The sequence below is a fragment of the Telmatherina bonti genome, assembly GCF_933228915.1.
Source record: "Telmatherina bonti genome assembly, chromosome: 12".
Taxonomy (NCBI): Eukaryota; Metazoa; Chordata; class Actinopteri; order Atheriniformes; family Telmatherinidae; genus Telmatherina; species Telmatherina bonti.
This window is the reverse complement of record NC_136610.1, coordinates 33,745,681-33,763,504: the sequence shown is the minus strand read 5'-3', so window position 1 is coordinate 33,763,504 and position 17,824 is coordinate 33,745,681. Positions and strand designations below refer to the sequence as shown.

General features: G+C 41.8%; 1 protein-coding gene across 1 annotated transcript in view; it reads right to left on the bottom strand.

The window, feature by feature from the left end:
* Positions 1-17,824, bottom strand: part of tenm1 (teneurin transmembrane protein 1) — a gene marked incomplete at both ends in the record, with an annotated part of 226,610 nt that overhangs the window by 90,717 nt on the left and 118,069 nt on the right. The window contains 8 exons of the mRNA XM_079250462.1: positions 3,650-3,935; positions 7,932-8,193; positions 8,287-8,406; positions 9,677-9,911; positions 13,564-13,710; positions 13,835-13,864; positions 13,981-14,166; positions 15,977-16,177. Coding sequence (XP_079106588.1) covers positions 3,650-3,935; positions 7,932-8,193; positions 8,287-8,406; positions 9,677-9,911; positions 13,564-13,710; positions 13,835-13,864; positions 13,981-14,166; positions 15,977-16,177 — 1,467 coding nt within the window. The remainder of the gene's footprint in view (positions 1-3,649; positions 3,936-7,931; positions 8,194-8,286; positions 8,407-9,676; positions 9,912-13,563; positions 13,711-13,834; positions 13,865-13,980; positions 14,167-15,976; positions 16,178-17,824) is intronic.

Below are 17,824 nucleotides of genomic sequence, written 5' to 3'. Positions count from 1 at the left end.
CAGTCCATAAATACACACTCAATATCTCACAGGTGAAAGCTTTCATTCCCTGCTGCCGAAGCCTCAGGCAATGTGTTCACCCCAGCAAACAGAGCATGATCTCCTTTTCTCTTGCTCTCTGGCGAAGTGTGAGCACAGGGGTGTGTGTGTATATATACATGTGCAACTGTTGGCGAATGTGAATGTGCATGTTGGTGTCGTTGTGCCAACAAAGCACAAGGAAGTATAGAAGAGGAGGATCAGGGGGGGAAACATGGGTAGAGAGGAGACAACAACAGAGGGCAGAGGAAAACACGGGCGAGGCAACATGGAAGATCAGAAGGAATGAAGGAAATAACAAGCAGCGAAGAGAAGGAAAGTTCAGGACAGGGCAGAAACACAGGAAGTGCTGCGAACACAGACGAGGGTGGGAGGTGAAGGAACGGGATATAGTCGGGTGAAGCGGTTTAACAAAACAAGGTGGATAAAAAAGAAAAAAAATCATTTGAGTTGTGGAAAGGTAAAAGATGAGACAGAGCTGGAGCAGATGAAATAGAACTCTAACAGATAAGACAAAGAGAGGCTGGATCAGAGCGGAGTGGAGAGAAGGAAAGATGCAATCTCTGCTGAGAGACCCTACACTCGAGTGGACAAAGCCTCCGCTAAGCCTGATGCCAGTGCTTATGGGAAGCTGTGTCTTGCAGCTGAACTGTTTGTCTACAGTCTTTGCAAGCACACAGACACTGATGGTGGAAATATTACCCCGAAAATTGAGTTTAAGGTTAAAGCTTCAGCTCTTTTTGCTGGAATGAAGGAAATAAAAACAGCTGAAACATACCGAACACATACTATGTTATCTGACTGTCCTTCCAGAAAAAGTCCCATGAGTAATTTGTTCACTCAGCCAGTAATGACCAATAATTACAGTGAAAAACTACATGCCCTCTAGTGGCCACGAGAGGAACTGCATATTCTGTGTCATAATGGCTTCCATTAAGACGCCAGTGGAGGTACAAAAATATATCACAGTCTAATCATGACACTTTAAAATCCTTTATTGACCTGATGTCACCCAGAAATTGATAAACTGTGTTGCATCAGGCGCCATGCTCCTCTTCTTCCTCCTAGAGGACATTTTGACTTGTTAAAGCCAAGCATGATGTTTCCTCTAGTGAGGAAATGCTGATATGAATGGTATTTTCCTCCTGCTGCTTGAAGGGATGATAGTTTAGAGGACACCCCTGGGTCCTCTTCAAGGACAAGAACCGACTACATATCTGGTCATTTTGAATGCAGTGCTTTATTTTATTTATTTTATTTTTTTTTGTTTTACGGGTTACCAATCCCACTGGGAAAAAAAAAAAAAACATAGACAATGATTCCGTTATTCTCTGAAGATTATCTGTGCTTGTACTTCTAGAAATAGCTTTTCAAATAAACCGAAGCTGCTATATCTGCTATAGTCACACCATACAGACTCGGAGGCTTCCTATCTTTCCGTTTTCTGTTTCTATTACGCCAGTCCTCCATGCTGTCAGGACTGTAGGATCTGAATTAGTGTTGCAGGTTTAAACCTTTTCTTCAACCTTTTGTCTCATTCTCTTCTCAACACATTTACCACATGCTCTCAGTTACACTTTCTTGCATCTGAATCAGTAGTTGTCACACGATGCTGCAATGATTACTTATTACCAAGCAATGTCCGATCCCCTCTTTCCTTGGAAGGAGGCTGCCCATTAGGAACTGGTTGATTACATGCTGAATGCTCAATCATTTACATGACTTCCAATCAGGCTTTTATGCACAAACTGCATAGCGTTAACAGGGATGATGAGACAAATTCTGTCATGCTGTTGGGTTTTAACCTTCCGTTGACCAGAGTGTTTCAAATCATGCAACTGGAAGCTGGAGAAATGCCTGGAGAAATGGTAAAAATAACTAGTCTTGCTTTTTTACATCAAGTCAAAGGAGCTTTCTGGTAAACAACATCCATTCAGCATTTAAAGTACAAACCAGGGACGTGCAGATAAATTTGTTTCATATTGACTTGATAATCAGCGTGTTGACTGCAATTGGCCTTTCAGCAAATGAGATAATGTCAGCCGGTGGGGGTGTTTATTGTGGCCTGATTGTGTCACATTGGCTCTGACCTACAACTCACAAGATATTCTCACATTTAATTTAACTGGGTGCAAAAATAACCGAAAAAAGTTGTTGATGTGTAAGGACTGATTAACAGGCTAAAATGTCTTTTTAAACATTTATTATGATGGTTATTATGATTATTATCAAGAATAATCTTTTTTTTTAACTTTACACAAACACAATATAGTGCCACAAAGGTTGAAAGTATAAGAAGACTGTTGGGTATTTATAAAATATATTTCATTATTCTTTGACATTAAAAAGAAAATTCATGATAAAAACAATTACTGTCTGCCATAAACTCAGTTCTTCTCTTCAGCGTCCGTCAGCCTGTTTAGATGCACAGCAAAGAGCATATTTTTCATCTGATTTCTACAGTTATCAGATTATTCATGTGGTTGTGTGGACAGCAAACTCTGATTTCCTTTATCAGACAATTGCAGTTATAAAATGACAAGAAGTTGAATCTCTATGTTTGCATGTTAAAGGACCGAAAAGCGTAGACTTTGTTTGTTTTTAAATATGGCATTTCTGTGCTTTTGCCCAGAAATTCACAATAATTTCATCTCTGAAAGAAACATTTCTCTTTACTGATTAAAAGGTTTATATTGTGTGAAATATCAAATGCAGGCTAGCCTTTTCCCTTTGCTTTCATGGTAAACTGTTTGTTTCCTGGTTTTAATACGTCTCTTTATGCAGGAGAGTGACATTAACTGCCTCATCAAACTCAGGGAAAGAACGCAGACAAACAAAATGTTGAGCTATTTTAGTCGAGGCGTTTATTACATCCCAGGAAAACTGGCAGCAAACGTTAATCTGCCTTTAATTCTGTCACAACTATGAAAATCCGGCTATTTAGTGATAATTAGTGTTATTTCCAGTGACAGAATTATTATGCATTGTCAGATATTTGCTTTGTTTTGCCTGAACTTTGTAAAATTTTGTTTTTATGTTTCAACTCAAGCCTGATAAAATATTAATCAGATCTGGTCGGTTTTTTTTGCCCCCCTTTTTTTTTATTTTTATTTATCGGCTAAAATTTGGAAGTTTTCCTGATAATTTTTTTTTTTTTTTTTAAATGGATCTACAGTTGTATTTTTTTCCCCACAGATGACAAAACATGAAAGCTTGACAGCGACCCACCAAGAAACCCAACCAAGTCTTTTTTCAGTTTTCTTATTTGAACATAAAATAAACATATTAACCCATCAGAACCCAGTATAACATAAATGATAAAGGCAGTTTCTGAGACATTTTATGGTACAAATTTTACTCAAAATCCTGTGGAATACAATCTGATTTTTGTCTTCTGCACCATAATGGACACCAGGAAGCAGAAGAATACTCTAATACATTTATTATATGGTAATAAATGGCAAATATCGTAAAAAATTAGGTTCTTTTTCATTTGATATTTTGTTAAAGGGATGAATAAATACAAATTGAACTTATCTGATCACTTTTTCATGCGTTGGGTCTTTATGGGTTAATGTAGAAAGATTTTTGCTTTTTATGTTCCACCTACCAGTTGCATGTGTCAGACCCCAGACCTCCTGGCCGTACACATCAGTCTTGTTCCAGACCAGCCTGTGGACCAGACCGGGCCCAGCAGGATACCACCGCTGGTACAGCCTTCCTTGGACAGACGCACGAACATGCACCTTAGAAAGCCCACCCAGGGGCGAAACGGGAGATGAAGGGGAGGGAGGCGTGAGGAGGATCCGCAACAGAGACAGGTAGCCTGCAGCGCGGGTGCTCAAGTAGTTCAGCTTCACAAAGGCTCCTGGGATTGAAACTTCTTCCTGAACCGCCTGGGGAGAGCAAGATGGAGAGCAGAGTGAGAAATAAAGGTGATGGAAGGAGCATAAATGAGAAATGAGAGAGAAGATTAATATCAGAGATAAAGGTGTTTCATCAGTACATTGTATTTGTATAATGAGCCAAAGTAATAAAAGTTATCGGCAGGCTCAGAAAAAAAAAAAAAAAAACTGCTGCAGTGCAGCGGCGAGCAATAAGCTTGAGTCATCCGTGTTTCCTTTTCTTTTTTAAGAAATAGATTTTTAATAAATGGAATTAAGTTTCTGTCAGGAGCTGTGGAGAGTTTGCTTTTGCATCCTGTAATAAGAAGACAAGCAAATGAAAAAAGCTTGTGCGTGACATCTCTGTTGGCTCAAACCGGATGCTGTTTGGGTCGTTTGTGACTCGAAAGTTGTTTCTTCTGTTTCCTAAAAAGATCTGAAAACTCGGACTCAAGTCTTGAGTGAAACACGATTAAACGTGACTAAACTCAGAAGCATTTACATCGCAGACGGTTTCTTGCTGCCTCTATGTCCTCTGCAATGTAACGGGAAGATTTTTAGCATTTTTACCCCGTTACTAAAACACATTATTTTAGATTTTTTTTTTAAATTAATTGAGAAGGTTTATTTGAACATTATGATTAAATAAAAACAATAGAAATAAAACCAAAAATGAACCCAAAAAGAACAAAAGGAGTGGGATGATATGCTTATTTATTCCCACCTGACAACTTGCAACAGTTTATTCTCATAACACCATAACCACCATCACTGATAACTAGGTATTAGGTAATCTTGTAATTAAAAAAATTGTAATATTAAAAATACTCAGTATATAGAATTAATAAATCCTGAATGATCTCACATTGTTCTTTAAAACGAGCTTTAAATCAGTGTTGTGTTAAAAACCAGACGCTACCTCACACAGAATTTGGTAACATACAAATACATGTGGTGAAGACAAAAATAAAGTCAAGGTCCAGTTCGAGGTTTGTTCCCAGTCTGACCTCCAGGTTTGACTTTCACACACATCATTTGCCTCTGTGGTGGGGCGGTGCATGGATGCAACACACATTTGCATCTTCTGCATTTGCATCATGCAAATGCAGAAGATGGGCTGGCTTTCCTGCAGAGCTGTTACAGAAGACATGGAGGAGTTTATGTGTACACAATGTTGCCACATTTCCTCCAGCTTTGCAGCGGTGCACATCCCAGCCGACGCTGGATGAAACAGGAGCCACGGCTGACTTTGAAGATCTCATTTTTTCCTGCGTCACCACGCGGCTGGCAGCTCTGCTTTCTATTCAACTGTGTCAACAACTATTAATAACATTTAAATTCATATCAACCGGGAAAATAATCCTACTGACTTTGCAGTTCATGAAGTTAATCATATTTCACACAATTGAATTTACTGATATGAAACACACAGACATATGCAACCCCCCTCACAATGAATAACGTTTTCATTATTATTGATTTATGCGTGGCCGTCTTATCAGATAATTATTTTCTCAGGTAATCAGGGGGCTGCTTATCAGAAAAAACACAGAAAATGATATATTGTGTTTCCAGGATGTCTAGTGATTGTCAATAGTTAGTTTGAGGCCTGAAATGACAAAGTGAAGGGAAAAAAAACATTCCTCACATGAAAGAAGATGGAAACAGGCTACAACACAAAGCAGGTTAAACAGTTTCTGCCAGTCAGTTACCGTCATTCCCAGACTATTGAGCCCACTTGGATATGAAGCGCTCCCACTGAATTAGTTGTGTCCCCGTCGGTTTTTCCCCTACAGGAGTCGCCACAGCGAATCATCGACTCCCAACCACCAAGCCTCATAGAAGCCTCATTCACACCGGATGCCCTTCCTCATGCAACCTTTGCATTTATCCGGACACTTGTGTCCCTCCTCGGAGCTGCAACGTAGGGGCAGCCGGACTCGAACCGCCAACCTTTGAACCACCTGAGCCACTGCCACCCCCAAGCCACACCCACCTCTTGTCTATAAGCCACAGATGTCCACGTTGCAATGGCATAATTACACCGAAACATTTTTCTTTACTTTTAATTAAATAAATTTGTTTTTTTTTTCCCAAACAGCAACACAGCTGGTTTCATTGATCATTGATCACTTTTTAATCTTCCTGCCGTGCAATAAAACCAGTAAAGTCGTCTTCTTCAGCTGGATTTCCATTAAACAGCCTCAGAACGACTTCATCACATACTTTCTCAGAGTCTCTTTTGCTGTCGCTCTCAGAGTCACCTTCCTCCTGAGCTTGTGCTGTTCTCTTCATCACGCAGCGCCTTAAGATGTCACCCCGTAAAAATCAATAAATTATCATTGTTTAATCTGCACGGCTCAAACCGTGTGGGAAAAGTTGCAGCTCAGACTGTAGTCAGAGATTCCAGCGGTCGACTAACCCTAACAGCGACTAATGTTCATGAGGTTTAATTCATTTAATAAACCTCTTTAAAAAGATTCCAAATGACCTTAGAAACATGCAATTCCAAAAACAATCATTTTTAGGAAAGTTTATTCTTGTTTACACTCTGAATTCCTGCATCATGTAAACGTTTAGTTTGCTTTAAATGAATTCCAGCTGTTGTGTGCGTGTTTGTTCCCCTGTCCTGCTGTGATGGACACACACTGCAGGATGGCCGTCCGTAGCAAGCCTTGGACTCGAGCTGAGACTTTTTATTTCTCCTACTCAGCTGATAAACGAGCTGCTGCTGCGTCAAAACTGTTGTAGCTGAAAAGAAGCAGGAACTGAGGTCTGTTTACTTCTTGTGGACGTGAATACGTCACGTCCGCCTCCTGTCCAATCAGAACCTGTCTCAACCCCCAGACCCGAAGCGGAATAGACTAAACCAGATGCGAAATGTTTTCCATGTAAACACCAAAGAGAACTTCCATTCTGGACTATTTAGACCTGAATCATTCAGTCTGAATTAAAAAGCATCGTGTAAGCGTGGTTGTTCTCACTGCAAGGTGCCATGATGTTGGTTGTAGACTCAGCCAGTTAATGTCGGCGGTTTGATGCTGGATATGTGCACGTAGACCACAGAAGACCAAACACGATGGTGCAGCCCTGAGAGGCTGAACAGCTGAAGCAGGAGGACAAGACGACGAAAAGCACCGACTGTCTAAATGCACGTAATTAATAAGCCGATCAATATCAGCACCACGGTGTCAAAGCATGATTTATTATCGTGTATTCTATGAAATGAGTGTGTTGCCTGTGTTTTCTTGAAGACAACACTCATCAGTCTGAGTTAAATGATGTGGATTTATTATAAATCCTAAAGTTTATTGTTGTGTCGCCTCGATGCTGCACAGAACCTAATAACAGGACTGAAGCTATGCAGTGATTTTAACTCACTTTAAAAACTATTTTAGAAAATAAACGTATGAACATGAACGTCCAGACATCGTCTGATGCAGGTTGGCGAGACTGAAGCGCTGCACACACACACTGGAGGAGAAGACGGCAATGAAGCTTTTCTAGCTGAGTGACTGATGTGTAAAAAGGCATTAATGTTGAGTTCCACATGTTTAAGTTTACAGGGACAAACTCTGGAGTGATGAGTGTGTTAATGGCTCCATAATCAGTCCCTCCTGACGACGCATCGCTCGTACTGATGAAGATTAGTGGAAGTCTTTAAGCGACTTGGACACTCCATGTACCAATGTCTTTTTGACTTTAACAGACTTGTCAGAATACGGTGCTTTTTTCCTGACCTATCACAGAGAAGCTAAGCATCCAGCATGAGTTACCATGGCGATACAACCCACTTCATGTGAGCAGAGATCCTGAGCCTGAAGTTTCCGTGTTAAGCCACTTGTCCTGCTTCGTGCTGTTCGATCCAGGCCATCTTGTGATCAAAGTTTTTTTTTTTTGTTTTGTTTTCTTTGAAAAAATCACCATTATTTTTTATTTCACATCTATTGCAACAGTTTCAGCAACTATCTCTACTCGAGTTGTTTAACCTGTAAGACTGGAACGTACCTGGAGTTCAGGCACAGCTGGACCCTTATCTGCACACGCTCCTGTGTATCTGGGAAGCGGGTACGGCAGGACCAGCGGATAGGGGCTCAAAACGCTGCTGATGTCACATTTAGGAGATTGAGCCTCCTCCCTGGACATGGTCACCTGATCCAGAACCAGGAAGTTGTTGTTCGGGGTCCAGACGGTGCGGGTTTGTGGGAGGAACGGCGGGCGCTGGAACATGAGGGTCACAGACGTGGCGCCAAAGGTCACCAAGTCGAAACTGGAGATTAAAAAAAAAAAGAACAAAAAGAGCAAAATGAATTAAGAGGGAAGGAAGACGGCGTGAGAAATGTTTATTTCTGTGTTTTGCTACCTTCCATCCTGCCTGCTGATTGTGTAACCATACTCAGGATGCTGCGGGAAGGTGATGTTCACGCCGACCAAAGGGGAGCCATCTTGCAGCGCGACGCTACCTCGGATCACAGCGACCCGACTGCCAAAGCAAAGGCGAGGAGAGTGTTGAGAGAGGGAGAGAGGAAAAGCAGACATGAGCAATGTACGGGAAAGATGACAGCTTTACAATAACGGAGAACATAATGATCGTTTGAAGGAAGCGGCGCATTGTGATGCACTAGCCAAACGACCTTGTGTGTGTGTATGAGGAGGAAAAAAAAAAGCAGCTGCATTTATTCTGCTCAGAGCAATTCTCTTCTTTAGCTCAGGGATAGCTGCCAGAGATTGCTAGGATACAGGCCATAAATATAGCTTCCCCCACAGTAAAACCTCTCAACACAGTCACACACAGAACTAAACTTTCATCTCATGTTTAGATTGCGGCAGACAGAAAGTGCCAGCTGCAGCAAAAAGTTGTTTTTCCAACAGGCCTGAAACTATTAGAGACATTTCTGTTTGCTGTGAAATCCGCTGCATAGATCTGGAATAGCAGCTGCACTGCTCAAATGAAGACAGATTTATACAGATACGTGTGCATCACACACACACACACACACACACACACACAGATAGAGAGAGTCAATGATGGAGGAATATCTATTACTCCAGAAAAAGCCTAAATGAAGGATGGTGAGGTTTCTGCGGGTGACTGCTTCACCCCGTTTGTTACGCCTTGCCCTGAAAGCTTCCATCGATTTCCCCTCTGGAAAAAGTAAAAAAAACAAAAACAAAAACAAAAAAAAAACCAACCACATAATTAATTTATTTGTTTATTCTACAAGCAAACCAAGGGGGAAAAAAATGCACTTTGCCATTTTTCAGAGAGGCATCCCCTCCTGTTTTCCAAAGCAAACTTTCTAGGTCGTCAGATTGCTGGTGAGATGTATTTCCGCTCTCAGATGGCAGCGAGAGGGCACTGAAAAATTCATGGTGACACCTCCACGACTGGTGTAACTGAATGACACATTCATATGTAGCAAACAAAAACTCTGTAGTCAGTCTGACACTGATACCAGAGGACAGAACAGCGCGCTGCCGAGTGACGGCGAATCTCCAGGGTAACGCAGATCACCGGGATGTATGCGCAGGCGTGTGAACACATGAGAAGCCTCAGCCACATCCAAATACACACACACACACACCTATTAAACAAACAATAGGGAATGGACGTTCTGACTCATTAATACAGATGCATTTGCTCCATTATCTACTATTCATGTCTCTCAACAAACTGCGCGGCGAGACAACTCAAGGACGGAGACACACAAAACAAATACATAAAGCACACACACGAGTAAACAGATGCATACCTGGTATCAAAGGGCACGTCACCAGGGAGAGTGTGTGTGGCCGCTTTGCCAAGGAGGAAGCGTATGCGGCGGTAGAAGCTATGAGTGTGTGTGCTGGCGGGTGCAGGGGGCGTAGTGGGGGGTTGCGGGCTCTGCTGCAGCAGGGCAAGCGGGTCGGCCGAGCCGTGACACAGCGGGTCAGAACCGCAGCTCAGCTGCTCGCAGCAGTCTGGGTCTACACAGTCCATCAGGCCATCTGAAACAGATTCAGAGTTGAGGAAATGAATCCCATTTAGTCTTAATGAAGGTGAAACAGGAACAGCTTGATTATGCATATTTAATTCAGGCTTCAGCTGACTTATTGGAGCGCATGTGTATCCCAACAGAGACATGACTTTATATAACATAAGCAGTAGGGCTGTGATGATACGCTTTTGTCCCGATTCGATTCCAATTTTTTTGGGTGCAGATTCGATTTAAATTGCGATTCTCAAAATTCTTCAATATTGATGATTTTTGTGGATTAATAACAAAAGAATTTTTTTTTGCTCGTAATTTTCCTTGATTTGAGTTAGGAGAAAACAACACAGCAGCCAGAGCATCATTCTATAATGCCCAAGAAGACAAGTACAAAGATCAATAAAACCAATAAAAATGACAAAAAATTTATAGAGGATTAATTTTATTTAATTGAAAAAAAAAAACAAATCAATTTTTTTCTTAAAAAATTGTGAAACAAAAAATCCCAATTTTTGATTTTTCGATTTGATTTTCCCACCACGAATAAGCAGTGGAGATAACACAGACCAGGCTGGATAAAACCTCATCTCTGAGCGGTAAACTCAAATATAACAAAATGTACTTTCAGAGTTACCGCAAGAATTACTCAAATGAAATTTATTCGGAGGTCCTCAGCATGCAACTGCAGCTTTTTATTGTTATGAATATGCCTTGAATCAGAGGCAGTTTTTAAATGCGATCCATAAAAAGTCTGATGCAAACAAAGAGGCACAGAGGCAAAGCATGGCGGCAGGTAACAGGAGCCGGCCTGGCATTCGTGTTCCCCATTTCCAGCTGGTTTCTGAAAAGCCAGGAAACAGCGCTGACATTTAAATGCATCTGACCACAGAGCAGAGAGCTAAAGGGCAACAATATTCTATTATAACCTCCTCCTACAAAGGTAGAGAGGTACAATGGTTGATTTCCATAAGAGCAACTATTTGAACTCAGAGGCGCACTATCATTAAAGAAAGAAACCAAATTGGAGCTTGTTATGCAAAATGAAGCACATTAAAAATGGAGATTTGGGTTGTAAGCAGTGCATTATAAATATGTTTGTGCATGTGATGACGCAGCTTACGATAAGTGTTGTTTTTCATGAGGGAGAATATGAATTTTTTTTTTCCCTTCGTTCCATCCAGATGGAATAATTGAAACTCTCTCTTCAAAGTTCCTCTTTATTCTCTGATTACTGGAGATAGCATCTTTCCATCTCTGTCTATCTTCAGGGACAAAAAAGGAGAGGGGCTACGAGAGCCGACGGTATATCTGCCAATTAAGCGAGAGGGCTGAAATGCGTGGTAGAAAATTATGGTATTTGAAAAGCTGCACACAGAGGTGGAAGCAAAGAAAGAAATGTCTAAATGTTCTCCACAAGGCTTTGTCTGTGACTCATTGTGTTATTTTAGTGCATTCAGATCTAAATTAAAAGATTTTATTCATGCAGCATTGATATTTCAGCAAGTTAATAATATATAACATTTTCAGCACATTAGATGTAAAAAAACTAATCAAATTTTTTGGATTTAGCTGAAACATGTTTCCCACATTTTGGGAAATTCACGTTGTGTTTTATGCCTGTTTCTGTCACAACGACAAGAGGATTTATAAATGTTAAATCCCTGACAGGAGACGTGATTTTTCTCAGAAAATAAGTTGAAACTATTTGTATTTGCATCAGCAAGCAACCAAAATGATTTGGAAATTTCCAAATATCAGTACAAATCCAATATGATGCAACCCCCTGATGTATAAGACATTTCTATATGAAAATCCCTTTCTGCCTGCATGATGTGCATATTTAATGCCTTTGGTTTGACCTCCATCTGCTCACCACCAAAAACCTCCACTTGACCTTCTCATTCACAGACAGACATTTTAACTCCTGTCATCTCACATGTTGACATGTGGTTTCATGTTGCACTTGCATGCTACTGGGTGACTCATAAAAAGGAAAAGATTTTCTTGATTCAAATCCTCCTGTCTAAAGTAACACTATGGTGCCACATTCGGAGACGGCGTTTTATCTCGCATTTTAACGGCTCAAACAGCAGGAAAACTGCTGCAACCACATCACAGATGAAAGTTTACAACCTTTTGTGTTCAACACTGTAGCATTTACTCTTCATTCTCTCCTCTGGAACAATAAAAAACAGCTTCAATTTGGACATAAAGTCATTATTCCTCTCATTTTCCTGCCATTTCATGTTTAAATATCACCAGTCGGGGTTGATGCTGCCCTTTGTTCCACATTGAGTGGCATTCACGTTTGCCATTTGAGGCTGTTTATAAACAGCGTTTTCAACAGCATTTATAAATGCTGTCTGTGTTTTAACATGTAAAGAGATATTTTCTGGGCGACAATGCTGCTCGAAAGGCAACAAAGACGCCAGGCGGCTGCTCTCTCTGGCTGTGCGTTTGGTACGAGTGGCGTGCTGACATTTACCGGGGGAGTGTCCCTTTAAAACTGACTAAATTAAACAGTGTTTCAGTGTTTGACTAAATTAACTGCTAATGCTATTCATACAACAGCAGCTAATTTATTCCAGTAACAGTCCCTCATTTTTTAAACACCACAGATGAAGTGTACATTAGCAAAAGAAATGTAAAATACTGGGAATAATAGCGAATAATCCATCAATACAACACAGAAATTCACCAACGGTGCCAACGCTGTTGGCAGCGAACGGGACTGCTTTGACTCGTTTCCCCTACTCAGCCCCCATTTTACAGTCCACAAGACATGTTTTATTGCGTGGCTCTGCGGTCGTAATCCTGAATAAGGGGCCGTGACTCATGTTTTGAGCAGCCATCAACGTTGACACTTTGAAGTGCTGGCTGAGTCAGTCACGGAGCTTTAGTAAACAATGTGCAGGAAAAAAGGGTTACTTTGTAGATATCAGAGCCCTGCACCAATAAAAAAGCTCTATTTGAGGTTTCCTGCTGTTGCAGATTCAAACACCTCTCAACATAAATGTTGAACCACATAAAAAAAAACATGAGAGAGAAAAAAATACAAGCTTTTCCTCCAAACAAAAGCAACACTACCTTGTTTGCAGTGATGGATTATAGCACCACCTTAACAGTCATGTCCATAATGGGTATTTGATGGGGTTTGAAAGTGCATGGGCAAAGTTGAAAGCAATATAATATTGCACTATATCAAAAAACAGGTTATGTATTGGAGAAAAAGCTGGAGATGGGATGGAAATGGTCAGGAAATGACTGTAACGAGAAGAGTTTCAGATAAAATGTTCCTTTCTTGCTTCTCTTTCTGAGGATTAAAGAAAAAAAAGAGCATGGTGAAACACACACCTTCACCTGTTACCTGACACCTCAGAACCAATAGAACGGAAATGATTTCTGCATGCTTTGCTGTATTTAGACTTGAGAAATTTTCTCAAAGTGCCTTTTATCTTGGCAGGTGGTATGCATATCAGACATTTAGCAGTGATTAGAGGGAAAGCAGACATAGCTACACACTCGCATGGGCGAACACATACGCACAGAAACGTAGCGAATAGCGAATGAAGAGGAGAAGTGCCGGACAATCTGCCAGGAGACTTAAATAAAAGAAGTAAGAAAGAGAAAAACGAGATATAATATGATAGACGGTGTTAGAATGTCACCTCCGTCGTTGTCAGTTCCATCACTGCAGTCAGTTTCCATGACAACGCTGCATCCAGGCCCACTCCATCCAGCCTGGCAGATGCAGCGCCAGCCACTGTGCTCCAGGGTACAGCGCCCGTGCCCACTGCACAGCCCCGGGCAACCATCTGAAAAGGTGTGTCCCACGTGCACGTGTGCAAAAGATGAGAAAAAAAAGACACATTTTTGGTGCTTTTTAGCATGTTGTAGAAGCTAAATATGACCCTTAAATCCTCGACAGAAATTAATTACCTTTCACTACGACGTCCAAATCATGAGTAACTGTGGGAAGGAGAGTGGAGATTAGATATTAGCCAGACGACAGTCACAGTTTAATGCAGATCTGCAGTAAATCACACATACATGAACACACCCACGTTCAGTAACACACAGCTCACCAGTGTTACAGTGCTCTCCCTCCCAGCCAGGCTGGCAGATGCAGGTCCCATCGTGGCACTGGCCGTGTTCTTCGCAGCGAGGATGGCAAGCTCTCTGGTCGCACGCAGCACCAATCCAACCCTCCTCGCACTGGCACTGTCCCTCTGAGCAAACACCATGGCTGCCACATGGCACCGGGCACAGCTCTGTTGAACAGGTGGGTGGAGACACGCGTGAGAAAGGGAAAAAAAAAAAAAAAAAAACCGAGTGCGAGAGCCGAGGAGAATGAGAGGGAGGGGAACAGATGGAGGAATTGAGCGTTGCACACAAAAATAAGTTAAAAGAGGCACAGGGGACACAGAGACGAGAAAAAAGAAGTTTTGAAAATCAGAATCGGGGTGAGCCTTTGGATATAGGTGAAAGATGGAAAAGAGAGAAAAAAAAAAAACAAGCGATGGAGAGGGATAACCTCAGAGACCAAAAAAAAAATCTACTTTCTCACAATACACAATCTTCTCACCTCTAATAGCCGAGCTCCCTTAAGGAGGAGACGAGTGAATGGGCTCATAATAAAAGCCAAATGATTCGTATTTGCACCGCATATTTAAACTACTGGGACTCCAATTCGCCTCCATTATTCTCCTCTGACATTTTGATCAGATTTAGAGAGTATGTTAAAAACCCCCTTCTTTTGCCACATCTCTCCATCTTTGTCTCAGTCGGCTCTGTCTTTTCTCTGTCCCTTTCACTCCCTCTCCCGCTCTTGCAACATCCCTTTAAATTTCTTTCCATCCTGCCTTTGTCTGTTTTTCCTTTTCCTCCACACTCCTCACCATCTAACATTCACTCTCTCTGCAGAGGCAAAGCCTCATCCATCAGTAAAGAGAGCAAAGTGCTGGAGGCACACAAAGCCTACTTATCCAGCTGCAGTAAAAAGTTATTTCAATTTAAATATACATAGCATGGAGAGAGAGTAAAAAGTGGATTAAAGTTGGAGAGTTTTTCAGCTCTCTATTAGAATTACATTAACTTAGCTATGCCTCAACAAGACCAGGACATAGAATCGCTGGGTTCTTTTGATTAAAAGCCCGGCAGGTAGAGGGGAGGCAGCTCATATCTCAGATATTCAGCCATGGTCTATCATTATCATGGGCTATATCACCATAATAAGGCATGCATGCACCTGAGAAAACGCTCTAATGCCTGCTGCCTGCAAATCACTGGTCTGCATGGTGAAGCAGATCCTTCTCAACACCAGCGTGAGGTTAGTGTGGTGGAAAGAGAGGGAAAGGCTAGTCTTATAATGGCTATTTTCCTCACTGTCAGCTCACACTGCAAGGACAAGGACACTTCTCTCTGTGCACAGCAACGGGTGAAAATTCTATCATTTTAGACAGTTCGGTACACGTGCTTTTCTAGCATGGTCACAATGGACAGCCCAATGCCTTTTCTTTATAATCCACGCCAAGCAGCTGTCTATTTAACCAGGTAGAATGCTCAGTGGGCAAAGAAAGGTATTTATAGTTGTAAGGAAGCTTTCAAAGCTGTAATGAACAGCAATTCACTGACTAATAAGCTGAAGGTTCCTTAGAGCTGCAAACTCTGAAAGGCCTTGCAGCAAAGTTAGAAAAAGGTCTCTTTCTTCCCCTCTCAACGACATCTTTTTTCTTCATTTAGCATAAGGGGATTTGTTTGTCCAACTGGCTGTGTGTGTGTGTGAGTGGAAGAATATTTGTGTAAAAGCGAAATGAGGGCTCGTGCACAAGTGTGCTTGAGAATATTGGATTCATAGAGTGATGAAGGCAAATGTAATTTATAACTAGAAGAAGAAGTGAGAGCGACACACACATACAAGCTTTTCACACACCACCGCATGTCTATCAAACCCCCAGAAAATATTATCTGCCAAGACCAGATGCATTACAAGAAGACTGGCGAAGCTGGTGGCTTGTGGTTTGAGTTTCCGTCATTTTCCTTTGTTTCCCCTGAACGGGAAGAATAATTCGGACGTCGTACCGGTGTAGCAGTCTGGTCCTGTCCAGTTGGGCTGGCAGGCGCAGGTGTCTGACTCTGGGAGATAGGTGCCATGTCCTGAACATTGCTCCTGACAGGCTGGCAGAGGGTCATCACAGCTCACTCCGGCCCATCCTGCCGAGCACACGCACTCCCCACGCACGCACACGCCGTGCCCGCCACACTGGGGATCCACGCAGTCCACTGCAGATAAGAAAGGAAGCCAGAGTAAGTCAGAGGTGAAAAGGGGGAGCGAACTGTGGCGATAGGGGTGGTGGTGGGGGGGGTGCAGGAATCAGGCTGTCTCATTATAATCATCAGTTCAGCGAGTATGAAAGCAGTGTTCTTTGCATCCCATCCAGGAGTTAACCACCCTCGCTACAATCCCTGTATCTGTTCCACAACATTACACTTCATAGGACACTTAGAGCTGAAGCTATGATAAGGGGTGAAATGGGCTGCTGTGTGTGTGTGTGCGTGTGTGTGTCAGGGTGGTCTGTGCTACGCCGTGTTAGTGTGTGTGTAATTACAGCCCTGAGCACAGAGCCAAAGCTCAGCAGAGTTCTCAAGTCAGCTCAGCTCTGTCGCTGAAGGTCACACACCTGAATCAGACTCTTCAGAGGCAACAGCAGAGCCAGTAGGGCGTGGGTGAGGGCGTGGGTGGGGGTGGGATGAGGTCTTTGGGAAAGCTACGCATCCAAATTTAATCAAGTTTAACATCATTATTGTTCTGATTGTCATTACTCTGTTTATTTTTGTTAATTTATGGGCTGTTTCATGGGGGATAGATGCTAGCTGATGACGGTGGGGGGGCTGAGCTCCTGTGCAACTTTTTGTCGTGCAGATTTATGTCCTAGTAACAGCACACAGCATCCAACTACACTCTCAAAAATAGAGGTACCAGCTTGTACCTAAAAAGGTACAAATGCTTGTCGCTGGGGGTGTACTCTTTTGAGAGACATTTCTGTACCCTTCAGTTCTGGTCTATTTTTGTACCTTATCAAGTATTGTTTTTTATGTTATTCCCAGCATTAGGCCTGGTCCGTGCCACTTTGAAATAATCTTCAAAAACTCACAATACTGACGTTGTGGGCTAAACGTAGGCTAAAAGTGTTGTGCGTCTAAACCAGTCTTAACAATACATTTCTTTTGAGGCGACTTTTAAATTTTTTTTTTTTTTTAAATTATCAAATATCAGTTGTAATATGTGGTGAAGTCGTAGGGGGGTATACTGATTGCTGAAGTAAAGCTAGTAAAAGTAGCAGTATGCACTATATGCTGTAAAAAATAGCCCCGGTACGCAAAAGGATAGAATTTAAAAGTGCCGGTACTGCGTACCGCTGCATACCGGCCCACTTAAAGCACTGCTGCTAACAATAGTTTTTGTCACGACCAACATTTTTCAATGCTGTAGGTACCCTTATGGTTAAAATGGTACACATTTGTACTTTATGTCACTTTGAACCCTTTTTCATACTCTGAAGGTGTGCTTCTGATCTCTTAAAGACCAGTTGTACTTTTGAAAGAACATTTCTTTAAAATGTACCTATAGGTACAGAAATGTCCTTATATTGGACCTCTATTTTTGAGAGTGTATCTGTGGCTCTTGCAGAAATACCCTTAATAGGAATGTGCAGAAATATGAAGAGCAAAATAAGACGTTCACAGGGAAAAGTGTCTTTTTTCCAGTCACTTTCCCACTAAATCCAACGGGAAAGTTTGTCCAAACATTTGACTGGCAGTGTATATGTTTTGTCCATTTGGCCAAATTGACTCTCCGCTTGCACCATCAGGGTTTGTACTATGTACGGCGTCGGGGCAACAAAGCTCAAAGTTTTTGCTAAAATGACC